Here is a 26,884-nt window from a genome sequence, read left to right as displayed (position 1 = left end):
AATGTCGACGGAGGTTACGGGGAATTGATTTGATTTTATTGGTAATTAATATTCAAACAGCGTGGGCCACGTGTTCCGGTCGTAGAAGCCTTTTTTATATTGATAAGATTAATAGGAACCAATAAGCTAGAGCTGTATGAGCACGGGAATCAATTCAGTTTCCATATGTGACATTTGAGGGTTTCTATAGATTTCTTCTAAGTAATAGCATTATTTACAAATAAACAGTCGAGTATGTCTTACTATAATTAACTTATTTACTTGACCAAAACCTGACTTTAAGTATCTTTGAAGGGGAACATACAAAACATACAAAAAGAAGCAAAAGCAAAAAGAAGTCAATGAAGGCGTTATTGAGTTTATGCAAAAGAAATATCACATCACTCAATGTGTAGGAAGTGTTAAAAAGTCATTTAAAAAAATAACGCGGGCGTAATTGGCGTTTTGTCAAAAATTACTTTAGCCTTACACATTATACAATTTGCAGTAAATATTTTTTCACTGTAATTTACATATTCCGTAGACTTATAATAAAAATAAAATCTTTATGATGTTAGCTTTAGGATAACTGTAGTGATTGCATCTAGAGTGGAAATAAAGTGAAGCATGATCGTTCCCTGTAGTTCTGCAACACTTCAAGCTCGATTTAAAACATTGAGGGTGAACGCTTCTCAACGGTGTATTAATTTACATCCGATACCCATCGAATGGTGCCATATTGTACAAACCCTCAGAGACTGACACTATACAAGAAAAACCAACTCTGGTAAAGAAAAACCATCCAACAAATGCAACATATGCATTTGCATGCAGACGATGTAACCAAGGCGCATCGGACGTTGAAACCGAAAACGAAACAAACCTGAAGCCTTTGCTGATTGAGCTATCCTGGCCAACGTCGTTCGCTACCATGCATTGGCAAGCCGGTTGACTGTTACCGGTTGATGGCACACCTGTAAAAAATGTCGTACGAAACAGGACACGATTGCATATTTTTCCTTCCACATAAGGATATGGATACACTGCACACAGAATTTGAATAGCAAGCAAAACCAGTTCATAATGATGAAATTTATGCTTTCTCCCTCCACTAAGTTATTGCAATACACTTTAATGAGATAGATAAAGCGTTTTTAAAACTGGTTTTACATTACCCTTAGCAACAGGACATGACACATGACAAAATAACGTAACATACAATGCAGACTTGCAGTTTTCTTCACCAGGATGCAAAAGAAAATGATCCTATTTTACAAATTGCGATTTTGACATGTAAATCGTTTTACGTTGTATTATTTTAATTAAAGTGTTCCAATCTATGACGAGTTGAGCTGTTGTAACGATACATACACAATTAAATTACATCGACCTCGCTGAACTCTAAATATAAACGCCGCTAGGCTAATGTATTACGATGCTTACTCAGCTGTTCATAGTCATCGTGCAAGCCGGGGCAGAAAGCTTCAGGTGCGTAGTGGTGATCTTTGATGATCTTCTTTTGACACATCCCTCGAGTATCTCTCTAGCCACTGTCAAGAAAAAATATTGCACCTCAGATTGTGAAACTTGATATCTATGGATCTATGAGGATATTTTAATATGTACTAGAACTTTGCTTCATTATGGATTGTCAAAATTGTTGGTCTCTACATTGTATCTACTGTCACCAACGGTGTAATTCCAGTTTTAATCTAGCGTTCATAACGTCACATTTCGGGGTCAGTGTCATGGTGTCGTTGTAACACAAGACAGCATATTTTTATCAGGGATAAGGTAATACACTGATAGAGAACATATAATGCAAAAGGATTAAAGGAGAGTCTCGAGAAAGCCAAACAAGTCAGAGTGTTTGGGCATAAAGAAACCGCAGGAGATCATTCGTGACACACAAATCCTACCAGACAGAATGCCAGAGAAGAGCGAGCATATTCGTGAGTAGGAATGAATATTTACGTTTGTTATTAAAGGCACCTTCTAAAGAGCTTTTGTCAGTAAATTCATTCGCTTTTGCATTGCCGATTATGCCGGAACGAGAATGACTCTATGCGTTGTGACATCACACCCATATAAGGGATGGAGTAAACGAAGAGAAAATGTACCAAAATATATAAAATGACGAAAATTTTATTTAAGCTATATTTTGATTCTTATTCTATTACCTACATAGTTGTCTAAATTTTTAAACTCATATTACACAACCACAATTAGTTGTTGATTTTGAAGATAATTTGAAATGTCTCTAAAATAAAGCTTATTACTAAGCTGTTTCATTTGTTACTGCCTCCTTACTGCCTGTTCTTATATAGTATAGAAATTTACCTAGTGCGTTAAATGTACATTATTGAAGCGTGTATAGCGATCCCCTTTTAGTGCAAAAATGATTAAAGTCAGATTATTAAGCACCATTTTAATGAGTTTTTTATGGAAATAATTAATTATTGCTAAATGCTTGAATTATTCGTTGCCAAACACTTCTTTATTGCGCCTCAGGAAAACTTCCACGGTATGGCGGTAATTGCTGTCGCATTAAACCCGGTTTACAACCGGTACCGTACAAAACTCTTCCATTACGGGGAAGGGTGCCAAATTCATCAAGCAGATTTATTTATGAACTACTTTAGGTGAGTTTACAATTTCTCAAAGCGAGCTCGTAAATCCGTCATTTGAATCCGCATTTTTCGCCTCCGTTGCGATGCTGTTATGAGCAAGCTGTCGTATACCGGAATTTAACTTCTTCCTTGATGCCCGTTTGGCACAAAGAGAAACTGGCCAAGTGACGGGTGTATGTTGCGGACCCATGAGCAGTGGAAAATCTCTTTATATTATTTCCCTCCCACTATGATTGTCTCGGCCTAGTTACATTCCCCATTTTCGAGGCTCATTAACTTCCGGACGATGGTGGTCGCGGGAGTGGGCCAAAAAATGAATCTTCATGGTACGCTCGTATGGTAGAGCGTGATATGGTTGCCTGTATCATGTACAATGCCAGAGTTAGTTGTATGTGGTGTGGATTTTGGACATCTTTTTATGCCTGTCAGCACTGCACGATCGATGGGAGTGATGTATCGATGAAATTGGGTTTGCATTTTTCCTTTTTATTGTGTATTTACCGACCGGTAGCAAATACTGACAGTCGATCGATTAGGGGTTTATGATTTATGCGTCTGGGGTAGCTTTTAATGAACGAGCTACCTAATGGATGTTTCAGATTGCCAAGAAGAAGTTATCTTTGTGATGTGTTTTTTTAAATTACCTTTTTGTAGTACGAACAGAAACTAAAGCACCAAATATCTTTTCGTTGAATTTAAAATGACCGCATGTTCTGTAAGATATTTGAAGATATTCCACAACCATTCAAGTTATTATAAATGACATTTTAGTTTGTCGGCACAAATCTCTCCGCCGTGGTATACATTCACTAATCGAGTCACTCGATTTCTTCAATTACTGTTACTTTACTTCAAGAAATCAGATATAACGTATATTTATTTAATTCGGACAAAAAATAAGATTGCAACTCACTGTGTAAGCTCATCGCCATTTGTCTTGTAAATATAAAAAAATAAAAGAAAATCATTTAATTTTGCGGGCTTTACCTTGAGGACAGCAACAAGAAGACATTATCGCGGATGGAAAAACATCTTTTAGACACTTGAGGCATAAAAGCATTACACTACATCTGCTTGAAAAAAGTGCTTCAGAAACTACAATTTTATTTAAACGGGGTTAGTTGTTCTGCTGGCGAGTTTCAGACTCTATAAATAATAGCTAATTTATTGGTAAAATTTTCCTGCAAACATAAAACAAAATAAACAGTCATGATTACAATCACCACCATTACTTCCAGTGCAAGTGTAACATCACTAGGAGAGGTTCTAATTAGAATCCTATGGAGATGCATTAGGATGATGAAAAATTTCTCTTCCGACACAAATTAGCTTCCAGCTCCAAGGGCACCAAGGTTCCAGTCGCATGCCACCCAGTAAGGAACAAAAATACCAAAAATACAAAAAAAAGTGTAATCGTTCCTTTAAGCTCTAACAACGGTAAAGCACGGGGACATTATAATCGGTAAAATTTGTAAAAACTAATTACCTCAAACCAATTCTACGGTAATTCCATTAGTACACCAGTGGCCATATCCGAACGAGCAGGTCTGCTTCTATGTTTGCTTCCGTTTTGTATCCGCTCCACCGAACGACCGGAGAGTGCTCTCTTTTTTATAAGGAAAATTAGCACCATCGGTTCTAAGCACGATGGAATGTTTAGCGCACACCTAACGCAAAAACGATGTCGAGAGCAGAAGTTGCGAAATGATAGGGCAAATAATAAAAAAAGCGGTGTGCCATTCCTTTCGGAAGACTGAAATAAAATAAAAAAAAAACAAAAACGAAGCAACAGAACCGATGCGAATAAAGTGTCAATTCACTTGAGCACCGTTGTTGCGTGATGTTCGTTGAACAACTTCGTACCAGCGGGATTTTTTTTTTTGCCCGTTCCTTGTTGGTCGGTTGCGCTGTCGCGGTAGACGCCGGTATCACTATTTATCACACTGCGGTTGGATTAAATCATCAGACAGGGAGGGAACGATCAAGCCCGTGCCGTCCTCCATCGTCACGCGTTAACGTTTGTGGTTAGCAAACGTCCAAAACAAGCGGGCAGAAACTAACCTGACTTTTCCTAACCCGTAGCCCTGCACAATCCGTGCCTAGGCCAACGTGCAAATACCACATCTCCGGGCACCAGAGATAAACGGGTAAGATGTGCCCCGGTTTAAAAGGCAAACTTTACGCAGGTCTTTCGGTCACGGCTGGAAGGCTTCCCTTTGAAACCTTCGCTTGTGCTGGTCGGTCCACCGGGAATAGGAGCGAAGGGTTGCGATTGCGGTAAAATTGAACTGGACGACAAAAAAGAGCTAACGAGGCGCATTTACTGCTGTTGGCTGCGATAGCGTGCCCGCCGTTTGTCAGTTGATGGCGGGTTGATCTCTTATCTTGCTAGCGCATTGCTTGGGTTGGAAGACACGAAGTGATAAAAAAAGCTCATAATTGAAGGTGAAGGCGTAGAATAGTGTGATGGGAGAAACAACATCTTTAGTTATCCGGCATTAGTGCTGTGTGCAATGGTGAATAGTGCTCCTCTTTCAATTTGCTACCAGCGTGATGTCATCCTATGCTTCGACAAAAGTGCAGGAGTTCTTAATGTTCCCCTTTTTTTACGTGCTTTACGTGGCGTTCTAGATTCCAGATCTTATTGCAGCATCTCAGCGAAGCGATGTGAGGAGCGTGCAAAACTGTTAGCCTACCTTCCAGGCGCACGGTGACAGTGGTAACGCACAGGGTTCGCAGAGCAGTTCCGGTTGGTGTTTATCATCGAGTCGTATGAGAGAAACGATACACGGACAAACATGGTCGGACAAAACAGAGATACGCAATTGCTGTCAGTGAAGTGCAGTGGAATGCAATAAAAAAATTAAACGACAATGTTGTGTGGTGAACCCGCTGATGCTGTGTGTAAGTGTGGGAAATGCAATTGACATCCGGTGTCATTGGCATGCTGTGCGATTGTTATGAACGATAGCGACCCGGTACGTGACGCTTTTGCCGCGTGTGTTGTTGGTGTTGTACGGTGTTCCATATCTACATTTTATGGTAATTCCGCGTTGTGTATTTTTTCGGTGTCTACATTGGCGATGTACGTTCGGTTAAATTTTTCCACCTTATCAACGTGCTGACGACAACGGACGTGTAACGACTAATTGGCTCCAGCAAAGATGACGATAGACACGAATTGTTGCTAAGTGCAGTGCCACCACCAAGGGTAGAAGAAAATCAGGCAGGCAAAAAATCTCTACATCAACACGGCAAGCTGATGAACACGTACGGTCATGAGAGAACGATCGAAAGCTTAGAACAATCCACCATCCTGCGGCAGGCGATGCGTTTGTGCGAAATCTAATCGCGTACAGATCAATGCTACCCACCATGGACTCGACCGTGGTGAATGCGACATCACTCGCATGGTCATCATCATCGGCCATGCCAGCGATGCTGCTCCCGGAGAGTACCTACGGTAGCTTTCCGACGGGTGGCGTCACGATGTCGCTGGATGTATTGCTAGGTTTTGGACTGTTCGATGCGAACGGTACCATCGCCGGCAACACCACCACCGATCCCACCGAGCTGCCCCACCCGTGCGATCCATCGAGCGATGATTTCGATTGTTCCGTGAAAGACTTTCTGGTGTACGCGCGAGGTCCCCAGCGAATGCCGCTCTTCACCGCGATGCTGGTAAGTAGGCGTGTGGAACCGCAACACTCCTCTCGGAATCAGGTGAACCCGGTCAGGTGAACCGTAAATTGGTGTATTTAAATTTCCCCTAATTAATTTCCGTTTCGATTAATATCGTCTTAATTAACGCAAACACATTCTCGTCACCCCGGCATCAGACAGATGGCAGAATGATAGGTTCGGTAATTGTGTCTACGGGGACAACTCCCTACGAAGAAGGACCACCACCATACTCCATCCCTTTCACCACACAGCTGTGGTGGCCCGGTGGGCATGTTAGCGCCCGTGACAAAACGCTATTGAATTAATTTGATTACGCAAGGAAGAAATCTTCAATCGCTAACTTTGGGCGTTTTCTTCGTGCGTCTTTAGTAAGGTTGCCGCCGCGTGGCAACTTCAACGTGAACTTAATCTTTGTGGCATGAAAATAGCAACGAGCGAGAAATAGCAGTGAAAGGGAACAAAAAAAGAACTTTTGCAAAAAAAATAACGATAACCTGAGCAGTAACAACACTGGGAGGTTGGAAAAGTTTTTAATAGCTTTCGGAATGAGTTCAAATTAGTTTTGGGCTAGCTTGAATGAACCGCGCTCTAGACGCAGGAACGTAAACTTGAACCGGTATTCTGGAAGAAATTCTAACGCGAGAGGCAGCGCGAATATTGCGCAAAAAACTCGTACAAAGCACGGAAAGATTAAGCAAGGGAAATGAGCTCCTTTTAGTTTCATTCATTCCTTTCTTCATTTCATTCAACGTTGAAATTCCATAGTTACACAAACAAAACTGCAGAAAAACAAAAAAGCATGTCTTACTTAAGAATAGCGTAGAATTTCAAATGCGCTTCGGTTTTGTTTGTTAAGCTCCCTTTCGAATGAAATCCGGTGGAGAATTCAGCAACATTCGCATATGCTTCTCTCCCTAACTAAAGTTGGACCGTAAAAAGGCATCCTAGGTACATCCCCAGTCAAACTGCTCCACGGGGAGAGACTTGCGTGCAAAACATTCTACAAACTACGCCAAATAGCTTCCCCTGCTTGCGTCCGTGCGTGGGGAAAGTTTTTAAAGGTAAATGATAACATCACACCGTGCGTCCACTTTACATGCGGATAAGCATGAACGAAACATATACTGATCTTTTGGTACGTTGCGGATTTAGGAGAATGCGCTTAATCCCCGAGCCATTGGTCGTGGCGCAAGCTCGGAAGCAATAAAATGCCTACCATGTGTGGTGTGTGGTGGCAAATTTAAAGTCCCATACATCCGCAAACCGTGTGGATAAGCTGCGCCAGAGAAGCGAAAGAAAATTATCGACACACGCCAAAAAGTACACACCGGTGACGTTCAAGTACCTATTTGGCGGTAAGCTGATTTAGCTCGTTACGGTGGAGAGCAAACTTTTGGGTTGGGGTTTATCGCCTCCGGTCGATGGTACGTTGCATGGTAGCGAATTACAGCACATTGAACTTTTCTTAGACAGCTTTCTGGATTATTTTGTAACTATTGTACAGTTTGGTTTGGGCAATGTTTTGGGAATGTACCGCTTAATGCGGCACGATGAATTATATTTTGTTTTTCAAAAGACCATGTGGCTTTTTAACAATTATTGAATTGCATAAATATTTAGTCGATATCTTGCAATTTTATATCGTGTGGTAAATTATAATAATAAATTGAACGAATCCTGTAGTGATTATAATGGTATCATAATAGTGAATAGCAAAGTTTTTAGCATCAGCCATTCCAATGCATCGCTTCTTTGGTATTCATGAAGCTGTTACTATTCGTAACTTTGTGTAGTAGGAGTTAGCTTTGGCATTTGCTATGATAAAACAGGCGATCATGCTTAAATCCTTGAATTAGCATTCATATTTGTTGTTGTTTTGCATTAGCAATTAATTTTAAGCAGTTTCAACTCCATCCTGTTCAATTCCTACTCCAGAGACCACCCTGTACAAGAAATAATGGTGTTCGTATTCGTATTTTTCTCACATATCCTTTTGCCTTTGTCCAAGAAAAAAAAACCCACTTTCATAACGAAAGCTTCCTCATTCATGCGTGCTTGTGATATTCACCATAACCGGGGATGCAAATATCTGTCTGCTAAACTATCACGAGTTTCCACTTCCCATGCTAATTGCTAATCAACAAACGGTCGAAACAACCGCAAACCAACATAATTAACTGGGCAACTCCGTTGTGACCGGTGCTCCATTTGGGCGTGAAATAAACTCCGGGGTGGTTTGAACCTGCTTGTGGGACTATAGTGCTGCCGGGTGAGTTTGGCATTTGATGTGTCTCCAAAGGGGGGTTTGAGCGTTAGCTCCTGAGAATGCCGAAGCGTTTGTTTCCCAGTTTTTACTACCACGTACAGCAATCGGAAGACCTTAGGTGCGAAACGGCTACTCTACGTATCAGTTTCCAGCATGATGCAAACAGTACCATGAAACTTCAACACAGAATGGTTCAATAAATGCAGTATGGCGCAGAAACAATTGAAGTAAAACCGTACCGTAACCACGCTGGGGAATCTCTGCCACTCCCAAACTGGCCGCAGTTTGTGAGGTTATTCATGAGAAGATGGGAAAATTAATGATGATCGGCTTTAGGGTCGAGCATAGTCTGATACCATGGTGACCGCAGCATGATATGGTGGAGAGCCCGTGTGGTTGTATGGTGTGCAATCTCTCAACCATTATTCGGGTTGTAGCCCAACTGACCGAAGCGTGCCGGGTCGGATGCAGTTGCGTGCAAGGACAAACTACCCGGCAGGAGTGACGGGTAGCTGTTGACTGTAGATAGCGTTATCAGGTGACCTCGTTCATTGCGACATCATAATGCCTGCGGACAACTTTTGACGACCGATCTACCATGGTTAAATGGATCTTATGGAATTGACTGCAGACACACTTTTGGATAGACTGGAGCCCAAGTAGCGAAACATTTATGAGGGTGATTATCAATGGACAGGCAGTTCATTTAGAGCACACGAACAATACGGTCACAATGGGTAAAAGCAGTGATTCATCTTGTGGAACGCTTAAATTTAGACGCAATTTTGGTCGCTAGGAATACGTTCTATTATTGTTAGAAAACATTTACTGAATTAACTAACAAAAGCACTGTTTAAATAAAATATGTATATAGAGTTTCTACTTACAGAAGAATTCAATTCAGTATCATTATGCCCACTACTATATTAAATTTATTGACATACTCTTATGCAAATTTTATAATTTGGTCGATTATGAACTATGTACTACATAACACCTTTTTTTTATTACTTCAATTTGATTTGCTCATTGCTGCAACGTAACACTTACAAAACTGTGAAAGTGTTACTGCTCGTCCTGAGAGATGCTTTCAAACTTCAACTATCACGATTGAAGAGCACACCATACACCGCCTCCATGTTTCTACGTTAAACAAATTGCCTTCAACATATTCTCCGACCGGTGGATAACGCTCATCGTATGCATATGCATCCATGCCACTGACTGCACATCGGTTGTAAGTGTAACATGGGAGTTGTTTAGTTCAAATTTTAATTAGTAAAGTTACGCCTTCCGAGACTCTGCATTGGCCAACGACAAGGCATACATATCGCATTGATTGTTGCAAGCAGTGTCCTCATAGGATTTCTCGTGTAATTGCAGGTTCCCTTTTTTCCAACCCGTAACATGGCATGCATTGCGATTGATTATTGGATTTGAAGGAAAAGTTAGCTATTTAGAATCATTGTGGGCACCCGTGCAGAATGTTTTGTTTGGAAACTAAACAGTCTATTTTGTTTTAAACTGAGCACATTCGTACTTGGGAACAGATAATTCGGTCCAACATAAATTTGTAATCATAAGAATTTAGATACGTAGTTCTTTGAAATATTGCGTTTCTTGGTAAAAGATAAAAATATGGAAGAAATTTAATCTAATCGAATTAAATACTTTGAAATAAGTAAAAATGGCTAAGAGTTATTAATAACATCATAGAAAGTATGCATGTCTATGGTGCTATGTAATAGCAACACATTTACATCTGAATTCAAATACCGTCATGTTAATGATTGAAATTTACTTTAAAAAAATCCCCGAAGTAATACGTAACCGTGAATGTTTTGTGATTCGCTAAAATGTATACCCTTTAAAATATGCGCAACAAACAAAAGTTCAGTCTTCTATAGACATTCGCCATAGAGATTCACTCTTTCTATTGCACACATATCAAATGACTTTAATTGGACATAAATGTTTACTTTAAATAGACATCAGAGGACGATTCCGCAATTAAATTTCATTATGAATGAGCGAATGAAATTATTTTTTTAATTAGGTGTACAATTATCAATAATCTCCCTGGCATTTCGAATATTTTCCCTTGATAATTACGCCACCATTTGGGTGTGTTTGAGAGTGCCTTACAAACCATTAAAAAATACCTCTTTTTCCAACAGCACAAGCCAGCATTCGGATACCTACCATTATAAAACAAGAATACTTAAAACCGAACTTTTCATTTTCGCCTCAATCGAGCGAGTGCTGGGTGTGATTAATTCTCTATTTCATTTTCCATTTCAACGTTACATCTGTACGGAAAAATCAATTTTCATCCAGATGCTTTTACTGCGGCGCCTTTCCTCGGTGGATGGTGCCGGTTTGAAGAGGCACTCGTAGAGCATGATTGAAAGCACTCCTTTTCTTTCTACATCAATTCCTTCACTTCCAAAGTGGAGAAAATAAACGAGCGGTAAAGTAGCGTCGCGTCTTGCACTGTTTCTGGCGCAAGGTAATAAACATAAACTTTCGCTTCCCATTTGCACAGATTGCCTTCATTGCGTTCAATTTGATCGCATTACGGGAAAGAGTTGGCATTGAATTTTTGATCATCATCAAGTATAAAAGCATCGTGCCAAAGCGCTAAAGTTTTCACGTAACACTTCCTCTTGCAGCTTATGTTGGTCTGCACTAATACAGATAAGAACAAAAAAAAATAAAACAGAAAACTTTGGATGCTCATTTCCAGTGCCGGGTTGGTGGGATTTAATAGACATTCCGGTGTGGTAGTAATAACGTGATTTAATGTAGTGAATGTACAATTGATCCATTTTACAGTAAAATGTTGAAGCTACTTCGGAGGTGAATATGAATACGGAAAACAAAACGAAACCATTTATTTCAAGGATATTCCATCACGTCAATTCCAGACTGTTTGGGATAGGGTGGAGTATGGCTTACTGTTGTGTTGTGATTGCATTTTTTTCCAAGTATTTCTGTGGCATTACTAATATTTATTTTTCATTCCTTGCAGGTCACAATCCTGTTCGTTGGCATCTTGGTGACCGGTGTGATTGGAAACTTGATTGTGTGCCTCGTGATCATTCGACATCCCTCGATGCGTACCGCCACCAACTACTATTTGTTCAGCCTGGCCGTGTCGGATCTCATATTTCTATTACTAGGTAAGCATAGAATTACGGAGCAAAAGAAATTGTGTTAATCGCCTTAGATGAAGTACTTTTAAGAGATTCGAATATTTTTTGGTAAAACATTTTGTAAATTATTTTAAGTAAAAATCTGCAAGTGAATGCAGCAAACGCTCCTCGTCTTAAAATCAATTATGATTATGGGAAATGGATGGCATAATAATACTGATAGATGGTGCCATTAAAACATGTGTAGCTATATAGTTAATTAATCAATGAACGTTTCTACCACACGGCCCTATGGCCATCACAACGGAACCAATTATAAAAAAAATCTTCGTTCGGGATTATCAAACTGAGATTAAAAATGTTATTTTTATAAAACACCACCTCCGCATTGTTCAATATGTTGAGTCATGAAAAGGATGCAAAAGAGCAAATGCTCATTCATCATGCTCACTGAAACGGATGATTTATTCTCCGTCGGGCGTTCGGAAATGATTGAATGGGGAGAAATAATTATTCATCGACGTAAAGAACAGATCTGTCACGCATGAAGGGTGAAATAGGGATGGAAATTGAAGGCACCCAATTATGATATAAGTCTTTTATGATGGCTAATGTTATTTATTTTTGGCGTGATTTTTTTGTAGAACATGATACAATTCATCAGTGCATAACAAGCCCTATAAGCATTTACTTCACAATGAATTGAAATAAAAGCACGGTGCAAAAAAACAAAAACAGACTTTGTTACTCTCGGTACAATGTCTTCCAACTGTGGCCGTTGACTGTGTGCGTCGAGTTTTAAGCTCCGGCCATCGCTAAGTCGCTTCCCAAAATTCATGATCGTCATGAAATGGTCTTACCGGATGTGACAACTTTTCTTCGGGATTTCGACTTTACCAACACCCCTTAAACGAACGTACCCTCATCAAATTGAGTTATGCTTCACTGGTCGTGACCTCCTGTGAAAAGTTATCCGTACATAAACATTGGCTCGGATGTTTTGTTTCTCGGGTGAAGGGATTTGGAGAAAGCAACAAACACACGCACACAGACACGAACTGAGTTGGGCCACTTACCGTCTACAGCCGGAGTTCCGTACAGAATTTTCTTTTAAAGCGGCTTCTGGTCTTTATGCGCATAAGGAAAATCTCCAAAAAGACCTTTCCGGGTCGAATCGTACGGAAGGAACATCACATTTCATAGTGCGGACGTTACCTTGGACCCTGGGAATGTCCTGCGAAACCTCCTTCCGCACGATGCTGGCACTGGCAGGCGGCACTGAAATACATGATACCAAAGAGGAAACAAACGCACAAGCTGACAGACGACAGTGAACAAATATTTTGGATTTATAAGCTTCTCGGGATGTGTTTTATTTCCTCACCAGGACGATTCAGCGCGGAAGCGAAAGTAGCCAGTAGCCGGATGGTAGTGAAATTGGTAGTGTATCGTTCGAGTTGAGGCAGGATGGGATCTTTTCGCCTTCTGTCAAACAGTATCATTCTCTTGCGTGCAGTGTATCTTAGGCACGGAAATACCAACGCAACAAATCCGATCGGTGTTGTTGATAAACATGTTACTCTGTAAGTCTTCGAAAATCTTCACTGATACCGTAAACACACCATGTTCACTGTGGCGCTAAATCTTACGACATACTTCAAGACAGAGCATGAATTAAAACCCGATTTCTATGAACCTACCAAGATTTACATCACGGGATATAACGATGTGCCTGGGAACCACAAATCTTCCAACGGCATTATAAATGCTTCCACGTTCTGAAGAAAACCGATTCCCGTTCGCAACTGGTTGAAAAGAAAAATTAAATTCCAGAAAACGATCCAATATCAATTCCACAGAAACCGCCGTTCAACCAAAGTCGTGACCTTCGGGGCGAATCATGAAGCGATGTAAATATGATGGTTTTAAGTTGGAAAAACGATACACTGTTTGGCTACTGATGACGTCATGTAGCATTTTCAATTAGAGACAACAGCCCACGAGAAAACATTTGTTCTGAGAGTACAACATTAATTTAGAAAGTTCGATTGAATCGGCATCTAAGAAATGTGTTGAAAGCCGTAGAAGCAATATGAATCGTATGAGTGAGATGGATAACCGTAGGAGTTGTGATTGCGATTACAACACGAGGGGTCTCCAAACTACGGCCCACGAGAGCCTCCAGCCTCTGTGTCAATGGCCCGCTAGTTAATGTTTAAGTGGCCCCCATCTACGATAGTTTCAACCAATGCGGTACGTGGTCTGAAAAGTTTTTTGGCCCCTAGGCTACACTGTGAAGCTTAGAAGTAGCCCTGTACAAGCATTGAGTAGCGTTTTGTTAACAGGATGATGATGATGAGATAGTGTCAACCTTCGGTATAGCAGCGGATGCGATGACGAATAAGGACGTGAGAAGGCACGAATAGGGTCGAAGGACGCTCCTTCTAATACTAATATTTTGATCTTTCTAAGCAGCAATATCGTTGCATTATTGTTGCTCACAACGTGACGGCACACCACAACAGTAGGTTCCTTTTTTTTGGTAAATAATGCAATTTTCATAATGAAATAATGAGTTTTAATGAAACAAAAATTTTAACACAATTTCAGTATAATATCAACTTGAAATCTGGGAATAAATATCTTTAAAAGTTAATAAACGAACAATAAACGCATCTATAAAATGCATCAAGTTTTGAGACTTCAAGATCTTCAAGAGCGTACTGCATATGCAACTACTTGTCAATTCAAGGATAACTTCTTAATTACTCATTTTGTTATTTGTATTGTCATCAAGCTGTGGGTTTGAGGTTTTCGGAAAACAATTCAAAACATTTGCACATCATGGAGCACGCTTCCATTACCTTGCAGTTTAAGCTACACAACTTCACTGCCAGTATTGTGGGAAATTCTACTTTTTACGGCTTGTATCATTGTTACATTAATTTTCGTTTGCTAGGCAGCTCATAGAGAGTACTAAAAGCGGGGTATTAAATAACAACTGTAAATTAGTCTAGAAATCAATGTAACCTCAAACCCATTGTATTAAGCAAAGTTGCTCCATCCGAACGCGAAACGCGTAGGTTGGGAAGGTATTGTTGTTTCGAATCTTACCCTTAAACACTGTCAACCACAGAAACCACAAGGCAGACGATGACCCGGCAAGAAGTTGGCGGGACCACCGGTGTGGTTGGTTTTGTGTGCGGTTTTTTTCATCCAACACACAAGCCCAATCGACTTATCGGCTGTTCACTGCCTGCGCCAGACACGCACACACAGACAAAGGTCGGTTGTTTTGTCGGCTGCATGGCTTGCCCAGTCCAGGTGAGTTCCTTTTCCGGTGGTTGCCATGGGATCAAGAAGAAATGGTGAACTTATAATAAATTGAAGCTCAACGTTTTATGCATTCGTTGGGCTTTGGTCCGTAAAAATAGCGCCCTCGGGAGGGTCTTAGGTCTGTGGTTCAAGCCCTTGTCGTGGTTGAGTGAGTTTAATGAACTAGTTTATTTGCAGGTGTAAATTGACCGATGAAGGTAGGATTATGCCAGTCGCCTGGTTCATCAATTAAGGAAGGTACGGTCAATGTGATGACGGTTCTCTTGTTTCCGTTCTTTCTTGTGCTTGTAAGCATCACGAAGCGGTGAAGAGATTTACGAAAAAGAAGCTTCACCTTTACAGTCGCCACAATGAATTTCGTTTATTTCTTCAGAATATAAAGCTGTAAAGAAAATAGAACGATTTTCTTATATGTTGACGTTCCTGTAGTAAACGATAAGCTTTAAACCATCCTCCTTTACGCATTTGATATTCATGTATTATTCTGAGTATTTCAACCAACTTAAAACGAAATTTAAGATAAATCGAATAACTACTATACCAGAGGAAACTTCAAATGGTTTCAATACCGCGAGTGAACAACCTGACAAGGGTTTTCGCACCGGTACCGTCGCATTAAGCTTCCATTGAACCACCATTTTGAATCCAACACAGATTATCGAGCCGGCATCTTTGCCAACCCAAATGTTGAGGTTGAAGCTGAGTTTCTTCTGATTAGTTTAATAATTTCATTTAGCCCGACACACCTTAGCCGCATTGTACCGCATTTCAAAGCCGTTAGTTTTTAGTATCGATTGTCACACCGTTACAGCATCTGTTTGTCATTTAGAAAACGATCAAATATTCAACAACAAAACGAAATACTTTGAGCATCTGCGTCACAACCGTACTATGACGAAAAAAAAAGTGTTACTTTGCACAGTGTACTCTAAGGAGACATTGCCACTAGCGGGTCTGCTTCCGGAGTGCCGTCCCGTTACACGCAAACACTTAAATCAACAACCACAGCTGGTTGCTGGCCGTTGCTGATCCTTAATCGTTCCGGCATAGCTACACTAATTGCCCCGAACAGCTTTCGGTGCGGCTTAAGCAACGATTAATTTTGCACCACTCGACCACCATCTTCGATGGGCTTTGATCCTTCCCGTTCACCAACACGAAGGAAGCCAATCCCGGTACGTTCACCACCTGTGCGTCCTCGACGCTCGGGGGGATCGTGCCAATCTTTTTCTGCTTTCACTTGCATGCCAACCACAGTCACGCCAGCTTTAATGTTGAAGTGTACCCTAAAGCTGGTGAATCATCCTGACAAGACGCTGATGAAGCCGATAATGAAATTGTCGACCTTCCGGGAACGATAGCCGATACACCACGGTGCCGGTGACGACGATGATGCCGAAAGACGACGATGTCACTTTGGATGTTGGCGAATCCTTCGAGGGTTTTGATGGTGGCCTCTGGCGTGGCAAAACTTCAATCCGTAGGGCGCTCATAATTGATCACGTCTCGTTTACACGACAGTAGCGCCTGGGGTAACCGGTGGTACGGTGTGGTACGATGTTGCGGGAGCCATTTTCTATTGGTTTAGTGCCGAGTTGCTCATTGTGCATGCGACATGGTGTTGGGCTTTGTTCGGTAAATGAAATCATCAACCCGCCTTGACCAAACTGAATCTAACGAAGGTTCAGATGAGTGCTTTCTGTCAATAGAGGCGTCCGAATTCAAAATGGTTTGCAGTGAGAGCCTTTTTTATTGCAAGCGGATATGTGATCAAATAATAATAACTATTGACACAAGACTCAAAACTAATAATTTCGTATCAGAAGCTGATTAAAATAGATTAGGTTATTGTTTAATATGCATTTATTTTAGCTAGGCAATCCTTCTAATACGTTTCACAAACCAACAACAAACATTAAATGTAAGAAAATAGTTCACACTGAAGTTAGTTTCTGCCTTATGTTATTTTACCAATTTCTCTCTTTAATCCAACGTTCTAAAACTTCCATTCAGATTCAGATTCGACTGACTTCTTTTTTTACTCGCATTAATTATCGTGCTTCGTTTCTGGTGACATATGATTAATTTTTTTTTTGGCTAGAACGGTCTGGTCGTATCGACTTATTTTACCACGTAGTCACTTAGGACAGTCTGTCCTTGCTACGGGAGAATGGTCCGGATGGCTATCATCATTGCACCGGGCATCCCAACTTTAATTAGTTATTCCTTTATAATTTTCTTTTTAATAATTAAATTATATACATAGTTTTCGCCCCTATATTACACACAGCTAGTTTGTTCAATGGTGTAGTAAGACTTTAGTTTTATTTCCAAATTTACATTAAAAATGTTGGCTTAAAAATAATAGTCTAGCCGTTGTAAAGAAACTTTTGATTCTATCACGCCACATACTATTTTGCCGATCTGTCTAATGATGTGAAGCAATTTCATCGCATACTATCCTTGAAATGTTTGGTACCAGATTCCTTTCGGGCTGGTCTTGATGTACTGGGCTGGATGGTTGGAATTTCCCATTCAAATCTACATTCTTGATCCGATAGAGTCATTTCATGTCTACGTTCTAGACTAGCAAAATATTCAAACGTCTATTCAAAGAATCAGACCGAATAGACTGTGGCCGCTCAACAGGTTCATTGTGTTGCCACCAAATACCCAACACGCGTTCCGATTATCATTCCCACAGGGTGCCCAAAGTGAGACACTGCGTGAAAAAGACACCCAGCTGAGCATCCAATTTTGTCCTGCCCACACAACGAGTGCGAAGATGTGCACATCTGTTCGTACGGGCTCACCCTAAAGCGGATCCATTCCCGAACGAAGCACTAGCGCGCTTCACATTCCAATTCAATCTTTCCACTTTCATTTTAATGGAACGGCAACTCAAAAAACCACGTACCGGAAACACTTCCCACATCGCGTGTCCTTGAACGCATGCAGTGCGGCGCCGTTGCGTGTAGGATACGCAGGATCCATTTTCAATTTTAATTGGAATAGCCATTCATCCTAAGGGTGGTTCGCATTGCCTTCAATCATGCCACACGCGTGTCGAGGGCACTTCAATGCGTTCGCACCAGCTTTCAGGCTAACGATTCCGGTCGGATGAAGATCAAACTGGTGGTAGCTGCTGGACGTCGTAGGTGAATCCTTTGCCACTGGGGCGATCACTTTTAGCAGGGAAGCACGGGGAAAGGACATTTTATTTTCGTCAGTTTTCGCATGCTTTCATTTGGTTTCGCGTGCTTGAGTTTTAGACTAGACGACCCACCCGAAAATTTCTTGTAGAGCGATTTTGAGACTATGCGACGTGCACATTGAAGTGAATATTTTAGGTATAAAAAGAGTTAAACATATTTAATTTTAATCAGCTTCCATAGAATACAATGAGTCCATTAAATCAGCAAGGTTGGTTTTCAAACTCGTACAATTTTCATACAACGTATTCAAATGTTTCTATGCTATATCAAAGCATAATTAGAGCAAATATTTCTGGAGCATCATCACTTTTCATAAGATTGTCATGCCTGCTCGTGAGATTGTATCAGATTAGTTTATGAATCTTTCTTTTGTACGGTGGAACTACCACCATATTTGTCAGCGCAAAAAAAAAGTAAAAAGAAACAAGAAACAAAAACTCCTGCCAAACAACTCTAACTAGAAGAAACTCTTCAGCATTTTGTAACTTCAAAGGCATCCAGCAGCAATATGACAGCATCTGCCTTCAGCGTAAAGTTTTGTTCTGCTGGGCTCGACACCGAGCAGCATTACATGCGTTGTTTGAACCAAAGAAGAGCGAAAATCGTTTCCTTTCGAGTTGCTTAGACCGATTGACTATAAACCAGCCGTGCACGCATGTTACACCAGAGTGTGTGTGAACAAAATATACTGAAAATACTAAGAACAACAAAAAAACACACACACACATACGCAAAACGTAGAAAAATTATACAATCACTCTGGAAAAGTATCTGGCTGGTAAGAGATGAAAACGTTAAACAGAACGTTGCACTGTTTCACATCCGCTTCCCGGCGACGGAACCGGCTGCAACATGAGCCCAATTAATGGAGCACCAGGCGTCTCCATCATGGTAAAACTTTCTCATTTTGACGGATAACGTTGCACATGTAACTCAACCTTTGTGTATCATAGTTTGATGTTGTTCTTGCGAGCTGAATGATAGAACATTGTATTTTTTTATGTACAATCGTAAAGGAAACCGGGAAACAATATCTTCACGACGTTCACTGCGTTTGAGGTGAAAGAAACAAAATGTTTCAAAGTTTTTTTTTATGTAATGCACATAACCTAATTCGTAGGGTTAGTCAGTTTTCCTTCGCATGATTGTCTCACACGGTCTTACTGGCTTGATTACAATTGATCATTATTTATTATCATTATTTTACGAATGAATATTTTGTACTTCATGAAAATAACCGAATTTCAAAAATTTAGTTTATGACTTGAAAGTGATAACTTTAAGTAAGAACTTTTATTTTATTTATATTATTCATAAGCAATTGCTGATTCTCGAACAGATATAGTACTAGTACGAAAGTTCAATCGTACGTATGACTTGACCGTTCTTGGGGTGATTTGAGGAAATTTTCAAAACATATTATGAAGACTTTCTTTTCGAACTTCTGAGTGTTTGTCTTGGTTAGGTAACGATCTACTAGGGCATGCTTAGACTACGTGACCTTTTATTACATGGCTAGCCAGTCCTTACAATCGTGTGAAAGACCGGTTCCTTTAGTACACCCAGCAGTAGAGCTTCTCGGCCGTTATATATAAGCCGTTAAACGTTTACTTACTATTGCTACCTTACCATAATACCAGGCCAGTTAATACAAACCAGCTAACAATGCAAGATACCTCGGAAATGCTCATAGACAAATACAGCGGCCTATCTGTGATCTAACCCCTATCATTTGGGTCCATCCTATTTACAGTTCACCACAACAGGACAAGTTAATGTTAACAATAATCAGAATGGCGTACAGTTTGCATAGAACTGATCGATGTTATCTGACCGTTGCTTCAAGCTGTCTTCTGTTAAAGATTACTGCCAGGACCCTCAATTCGGAGTTCTATACGTTTTAGTTCTTCCTACATACCTATTCAACTATCAGCTATTGGTTCAAAGGGAACGTGCTAGCTTGTCTTTGGGATGTTTACAATTGTTTCGCACATCTGTTACCATTTTCATTGCACTTGAACTCATCCTACCGGTTCATTAATACGCACAAGAATTGATGCCACTATGGAAAGCCACTAGAAGTGTTATAAAAGCACATTATGGTAACATTATCGCCAATGTCGAAGCATTCACCCTACACAATGATGCATATATTATTCCACCGTGTCACATTTACAAACCAGTTCGAAAAAGCAGGAAAACATTCCATGTGATGTGCGGCTCGTAACGCGCATACATAAATAATCATGCCCCGTCGATGGGATGTAATCAAATAACAGCTTCATGTTATTGGATGCCTTCCAACGGATATTGAAAGCAGTTCGTAGTAATGCCAAATATTCGGTTTAAACTCACGGGAATTGTATTCCCGGTATAACGTTTTGAATTTATTTACGCATGTCTGGTTCAAACCCAGAACGTCTTGGAAGTAAAGGATAACGTACCACAAATCGCACCATCCGGACGCGAACAGGCGCTGCAATCCGGAACGGAACGGCATACGGTTGTAGACAAATGAAATCAGCGATCGGAACGGGAAACGGAACGATTTGATTTCTTTCAAAGTAAAAATACATAATAAACAACAGTCTGTCAAATCGTTTATTGGCTCGATAATGTTATTCCGTGGGATAAGTGAATGAGCGCTTTCAGATAGCTTTTAAACATTGTAAATGATATTTACTTCAAACCGTTCACTATATTTCAATTTTTTTATATCAAAGGATATATTGTTTAAGCAACATGAGATATTAGCCTTGCAATAGATTAAGATCCGTAATACTTTCCTTACTTCATACGTTAGGCTATCAATATATTTATCGTGTTATTATACAGGAATAGTTTTAATTTATTTTTAAATATACGTGGGTCTTCCATCAACTGTATATCACAATGGACATTTAAAATTGCTAAAGATGAGCTAATGATTTTCTTTCATTCACGTTTCATCCTAGGACTTCCATACGAGATTAGCCTTTACTGGCACCAGTATCCGTACAATCTCGGTCTACCATTTTGCAAAATCCGCGCACTCATCTCGGAAGCCTCAACCTACGTTTCGGTGCTGACCATCGTCGCCTTCTCGATGGAGCGCTTTCTAGCCATTTGCCACCCGCTGCACCTGTACACAATGTCGGGTCTGCAGCGGCCGGTTCGCATCATTGCCGGACTGTGGATCGTGAGTCTGCTGAGTGCCGTCCCGTTTGCCATCTTTACCGACATCGATTACATCGTTTATCCGCCAAGTGGGTTTATGTTCCTTGTATACTCCTTCGCTGCTACCACTCGACGCGTTTATTAAATGTGCGGGAAATTACGCACAAACATGCCCACGTAACCATTTGCACCCCATTGGTGGTTTCGATGGGCCGGTACGTTGTGGTTGGGTATATGTGTGTGTGTTTCTGCTTCTTTACTGTTCTTTGCAGCAAACGAGAAAATTCTTGACTCAGCGTTCTGTGCCATGCTAAGCAATCCGGAAGGATTTCCACTATGGGAGCTGTCGACCTGTCTGTTTTTTGCCTTCCCGATGCTCATCATGGTCGTACTGTATGGGCGCATGGGAATGCAGATACGATCCCGCACCCAACGAACCGCCGAACTCGGTGAGTCCTTTTCGGGAGCCTGCGGGTTCATTTCAAACCAAACCGGGCTGGTAAACCCGGTATCCCCTTTCAAATGGGTTTGCTGCTCTTCATTGCTCAAACATGAGACCGTATTACTTTCTCTCTCTCTCTGCAGGCGTTCGCAACGGATCGGTTAATGGACCATCGAGGATATCGCAGTCACGGAAAGCCATCATCCGGATGCTCGGTAAGCAAGTCGTACAAGTCATTCCGATCATGCTTTCTACCCATTTCCATCTGTTCCTCCTACCCGATTCCACGCGAGCTTCATTACTTCCCGCAAGTCCATGGCGTTCATAAAAGTCCGTGTCTGGTTACCTTTCCCACCAGCCAAACAGGTGTTGGAACATGAAGATTTACGGACGATATTTCATGGCAGATTATCACAGGCACCGACATTTCTGTTGCTACAATCCGCTTGTAAATCATTTCGTTTTATTGCTCACGGGAGAAAGGTGAGAGAGCTGAATGGTTACAGCAGCAGCCATCAGCGTCAAATGTTCGATTGCCAACATCGGGATCAGGTTGGTTTGACAGAGTACCCTAGTCAGCGAAATATTTAAATTGAGTTTTACATCGTCAAGGAAACTGCAATTTGTGGTGCAATCAGATGGAAACAATTTTGATGATGGAATGCTGATGGGGAATGAAACTCGTTTTTTTTGCGTGTGATAGAATACTGAACGAATTCATATGTTTAAAATGTAAGCAAAACCCTTGTCATAACTGTTGCTAGTTCTTATGTTTTTTGTGCTAGTTTTAACTTAATTTTCTTTTAAATGACTGTGTCTTTATGGCATTCAATTATATTTAGATAAAATAGCAATTCTCATGTCATTAGCCGGCTCATGTCAATATCATGCCATTTTGCAAGTCTTCAAAGTCAAAATATGATGCCTAAGGCATCATATTTGACAAATGATGCTTAGGTTTGATAAAAGATTCTTGGGTAAATTGAGGTTTATTTTGACATGTTAATGATCTGCTGAATTAACGTAATTGATCACGCAATCCAGTAATCAACAAAAGGATAACAACTTGTCGTGATACTCATATCTTTTAATCAGTTTGTTAGCATCCATGAACAACAAATGTAAACATCTTGAAATTGGCAGTTGTAATTGAATAATATAAAAGACGGAAAGTGCTATTCGATATTACTTGGACTTATATGCGCAATTGTGCACCTTGCGAGGAGAGATTCATTGTTTAGTGTTCTTATTCTCGCTTTTAGTGATGATAGTCATGTAATATATAAAACTTTTAAACCTCGTAAAAATGTCAATACGTCTATAAATTTCAGCGAAACGTCCTCACTATTCGTTGAGGATGTCAGTTAAATGGATGTATGTATACTTTTACATAGACACGGTTTACAAAAAATAGAATATCTGGGGTTTTATCTTGGAACGTTATTTTTAGTAATTTTGCATTACTTCCTGTGTCACTTGGTTATATCAATCAAATATTTAACGGTTACTTCGAGTTAACCTTGAGTCCTTCTTGCATTTTGAGTAAACAATAAGATTCAATACGAAAAGTAAGAAACGAATACAGGTTATGTCTTATATTACGTTGCAGGAAGTTCTAATATTTGACAAATTGGTTTTAAACTTCATTGTTCATATCATATATTTTAAGTATCTTTTCGATGAACTTATGAGAAAAAGAGTTATAGGTGGCCTTTAGATCATTTGTACTCGACGTTTACTGGGAAACCAACATAATTTTAATGACTGTAGTGGCTTACCATCCCAACAACCTTTTGATCGAGGGGATCTCAATGATGTAAATTCAAATTCAATGATTTAGAGGCAATACAAGGTATTATATTTACATAAGTTTCTTGAACCTTCTTGTTGATGAGCCCATCGAGTTGGTGGTTTCACAGATGTTCATGATCGGCATGGCATATAAGTCGAGCATATCGATGTGTACAGTAAAGTTGTAATATAGGGCAGACATTATAAGTTATAATAACTCGAAAATTAGAGCTTAAACCGATGCTTGTTTATAAACAGTTAATAATAATGATTAATATGAACTGAATGAATATAAACGCTCTGACAGTAAGCGTGAAGCATCAAATTTAAATTAACAGTTTCGTTCAAAATTGATATTGATTATCGCTATTTGACAGGAAGGTTTTCATATTAAATTTAACAGTACCTCGACAAAGTTTAGGAATCATTACCAAGGGATGTCCGTGTGCCAGATAATAAAAGGCCATAAAGGTACAATTTAAAAAAACCACACCTGTTATCACGTTACCAACACTACAATCGCGCCGTACCATCCCGTTTCACCTTGACCAATCCATTAACCTTTCGCAAACTTTCAAATGGTGGCAAAGGGTCAGAACGATAGAATTTTATTTGCCATTGGCCTAAAGTCTCCGGTGCGTCTTTTACCACTGCTGCTAACGATGTTGCTGTTGCTAATATGGCAATTAATTTCAATTGTACCGACAATGAACTCAAATTGAACGGCGCATTTGTGTTACTTTCATTGTTAATGTGGTTTCGTTAAAGATTTCTTATGCTGCAATGAAACTCGACGATATCAATGGCGAGTAAATGTACTTAAGTTCATTAACATTTCACTTTTTTTAAAGAGCAAGAGATAGAGATCGAAAATTAAAAAAAAAACATAAGCTTATATTTTTATTTACCTTAAACTTTTTATTCGTATAAAAATAATACAAATTTTGGTTAAAATTCTGTAAAGCGCATTGTCAATATCGCACATTGGAAAGAACTGAAAATAGAGAGTCATAACTATCAACACAACTACTTACTTCCTGCAATGCAAACCCATCTTGAGCACGAGCGGCCAGAGCGCGTCGTTTTCCTTTCTTTCGATTGACACGATTTTCCTTCAACTTTGCAGTGCCTCCACGTCCAACGTGCTTGCACTTTCGAAAGACTGCTAAGGACAGTGTCCTATCTCTCACTCATGCTTCATTGAATGAATCGAACGCTTTGAGAGCGTAAGTCGCCTACATTGTGTCAGCATCCCATCCCAACGACCTACGGGCACGTGCTGTCAGAATACAGGCACACAAAGCACAAACCAGGCTTTAAGCATGATGTACCGGACGGTTGCACTAGGGTTGATCAGGGGGGCAGGCATGTAAAGCCCAAGAAAGCCCAAGGTGCAAAAATTGAATAGACGACATAAATCAACTCAGCAACCGGATCCCGGAATCCGGATATGACCTATGAATCTTCTGTAGGCCGGTTTGCCTTGCGTTTCTGTACCACACCTTACACCGACGATGACAAATGACAGTCATTTCGGATACGTCACATTGCTTCTTTACGCCGGAGCACGGCATCCGTTGGGCTGAACGCAATTTTCGGAAGCGGTCGTTTCTTTGCCGATTTATCTGCTTGTGCCGGTTATCGAGCCGGCGCTGAATGGTCGACTCGTGCGTTGGCATTCAACCGGAGGCATTAGCGCATTCTGGCACTATACCATTCTTAAAATTATTATTATCAAACGATGGTAACGGTTGACAAATGGTGTCAAACGTAACATCAACGGAGCCGTGTCGTAATTTTCCATTCGCCGCTGTTGTCAACGATGTGGAGATGGTAGTACTTGTAAGAATTTAATCCACCGTCAGTTCATTACACTGTGTGAGATATTCAAGAAAATTGCTAACCTCACAGAAAAAATATGGAACAAATAGAGCCCGGCTGAAGGCCATCTTCATGGACGTAATAAACGCAAATTATGTTTTCTTCAAGAATAGACCTCGTTTGTCCTGGCTTTCAGTGGTCATGTTAAAGAAAACGCACACAGCAAAGTTCATGACAAATGATGCAGTTCACTTTACAGCTGCTTCAATCAAATTTTAATTCTTCCCATGCTGCCACCATCAATTCGTCCTCGCACTCCTTCCAATACGATCACATTTAATCAACTCGCATCGCTTCACTGGACTTTGACAACCATGACATTGTTCAACTTTATTCATTTGTCATCTTCCGCTTCCCGTTTTTTTTCTTTCACATAATCATTCTCCTCTACACACAGTAAAGAGATAGTATTTTTTCTGCATTTCGGGTATTCATCACATACTTTTCCATTTTTTCATGCAATGTCCTGTCTCTACAATATAGCGGCCGTTGTGATTACATTCTTCGTTTGCTGGGCACCCTTTCACGCGCAACGGCTTCTCTTCCTGTACGCTCGCGACTGGCAACACTTCAACACGGCCAACACGTGGCTCTTTTCCGTGGCCGGTTGGCTGTATTACGTTTCCTGGTGAGTACCCATCATGCCGTGCACCATTTGTCACATTTAACCTCGCAGCGTCAACAGAAAAAAACGACCAGAATTCAACAGAGCTTGCTGCATAGTTCGTACGAGAACGGGACATTGTTAATTGTTTTCCAGCAAACCCAATGTTTGTTTGCCATTATGTTGGTTGTGCTAAACCAAAGTCGGTTGACTGCGGCAGCGTAAAGCGAGATGGAAACGACCCGCTCGCGGCGAACATTACATACTAAGTGAGTCACTTTATCACTGGGCATCCGCGGGCGAAGACACCCAGGACATCCCAGGAGTCAACGAACCCACGAGTCGTCGGGTGTCTTTGCCAAATACCGTTTCGGGCCGGGTGTCACTTTTTTTTATCGCAACACGATTGACCTTTTGCTTATTCATCCCTGATTCCATTGAATTACTGCTTTACTCACTCATATTTTTCTATGATGTTATTATAATACGCTGTATCGATGTATTTTTAGAAGCTTCCTATTATTCGTACCATCCAGTAGATACCAAAAAAATAACCTTAGGAGGCCGTGTGCATATTCTCAAACTGGCGGTAATTTTCCTGTTTTATTCAATTTATTTTACCTCGAAGGGTTTCGTGGCCGAAGCTAAGGGCACGACACACACACAGTTCAACTATATCGAAAAAGGGACAATCAAAGACACAATCAATGTATGCGGAATTTATATCGGTTCGTCGGGTGACCTT

General features: G+C 40.5%; 1 protein-coding gene across 2 annotated transcripts in view; it reads left to right on the top strand.

Annotated features, from left to right (window-relative positions):
- Window positions 1-5,984: 5,984 nt before the first annotated feature.
- Window positions 5,985-26,884, top strand: part of LOC128301939 (neuropeptides capa receptor) — a 36,082-nt gene continuing 15,182 nt past the window's right edge. For both annotated transcript variants that reach the window (XM_053038623.1, XM_053038632.1), the window contains exons 1-6: window positions 5,985-6,290; window positions 11,591-11,741; window positions 21,220-21,510; window positions 21,694-21,870; window positions 22,007-22,078; window positions 26,019-26,163. In XM_053038623.1, the coding sequence (XP_052894583.1) occupies window positions 5,985-6,290; window positions 11,591-11,741; window positions 21,220-21,510; window positions 21,694-21,870; window positions 22,007-22,078; window positions 26,019-26,163 (1,142 nt within the window). The remainder of the gene's footprint in view (window positions 6,291-11,590; window positions 11,742-21,219; window positions 21,511-21,693; window positions 21,871-22,006; window positions 22,079-26,018; window positions 26,164-26,884) is intronic.

This window comes from Anopheles moucheti, chromosome 2 (genome assembly GCF_943734755.1).
Source record: "Anopheles moucheti chromosome 2, idAnoMoucSN_F20_07, whole genome shotgun sequence".
In the NCBI taxonomy this organism is placed as follows: Eukaryota; Metazoa; Arthropoda; class Insecta; order Diptera; family Culicidae; genus Anopheles; species Anopheles moucheti.
Note: the sequence above shows the minus strand (reverse complement) of the source record. Positions and strands in the feature narration are given on the sequence as shown.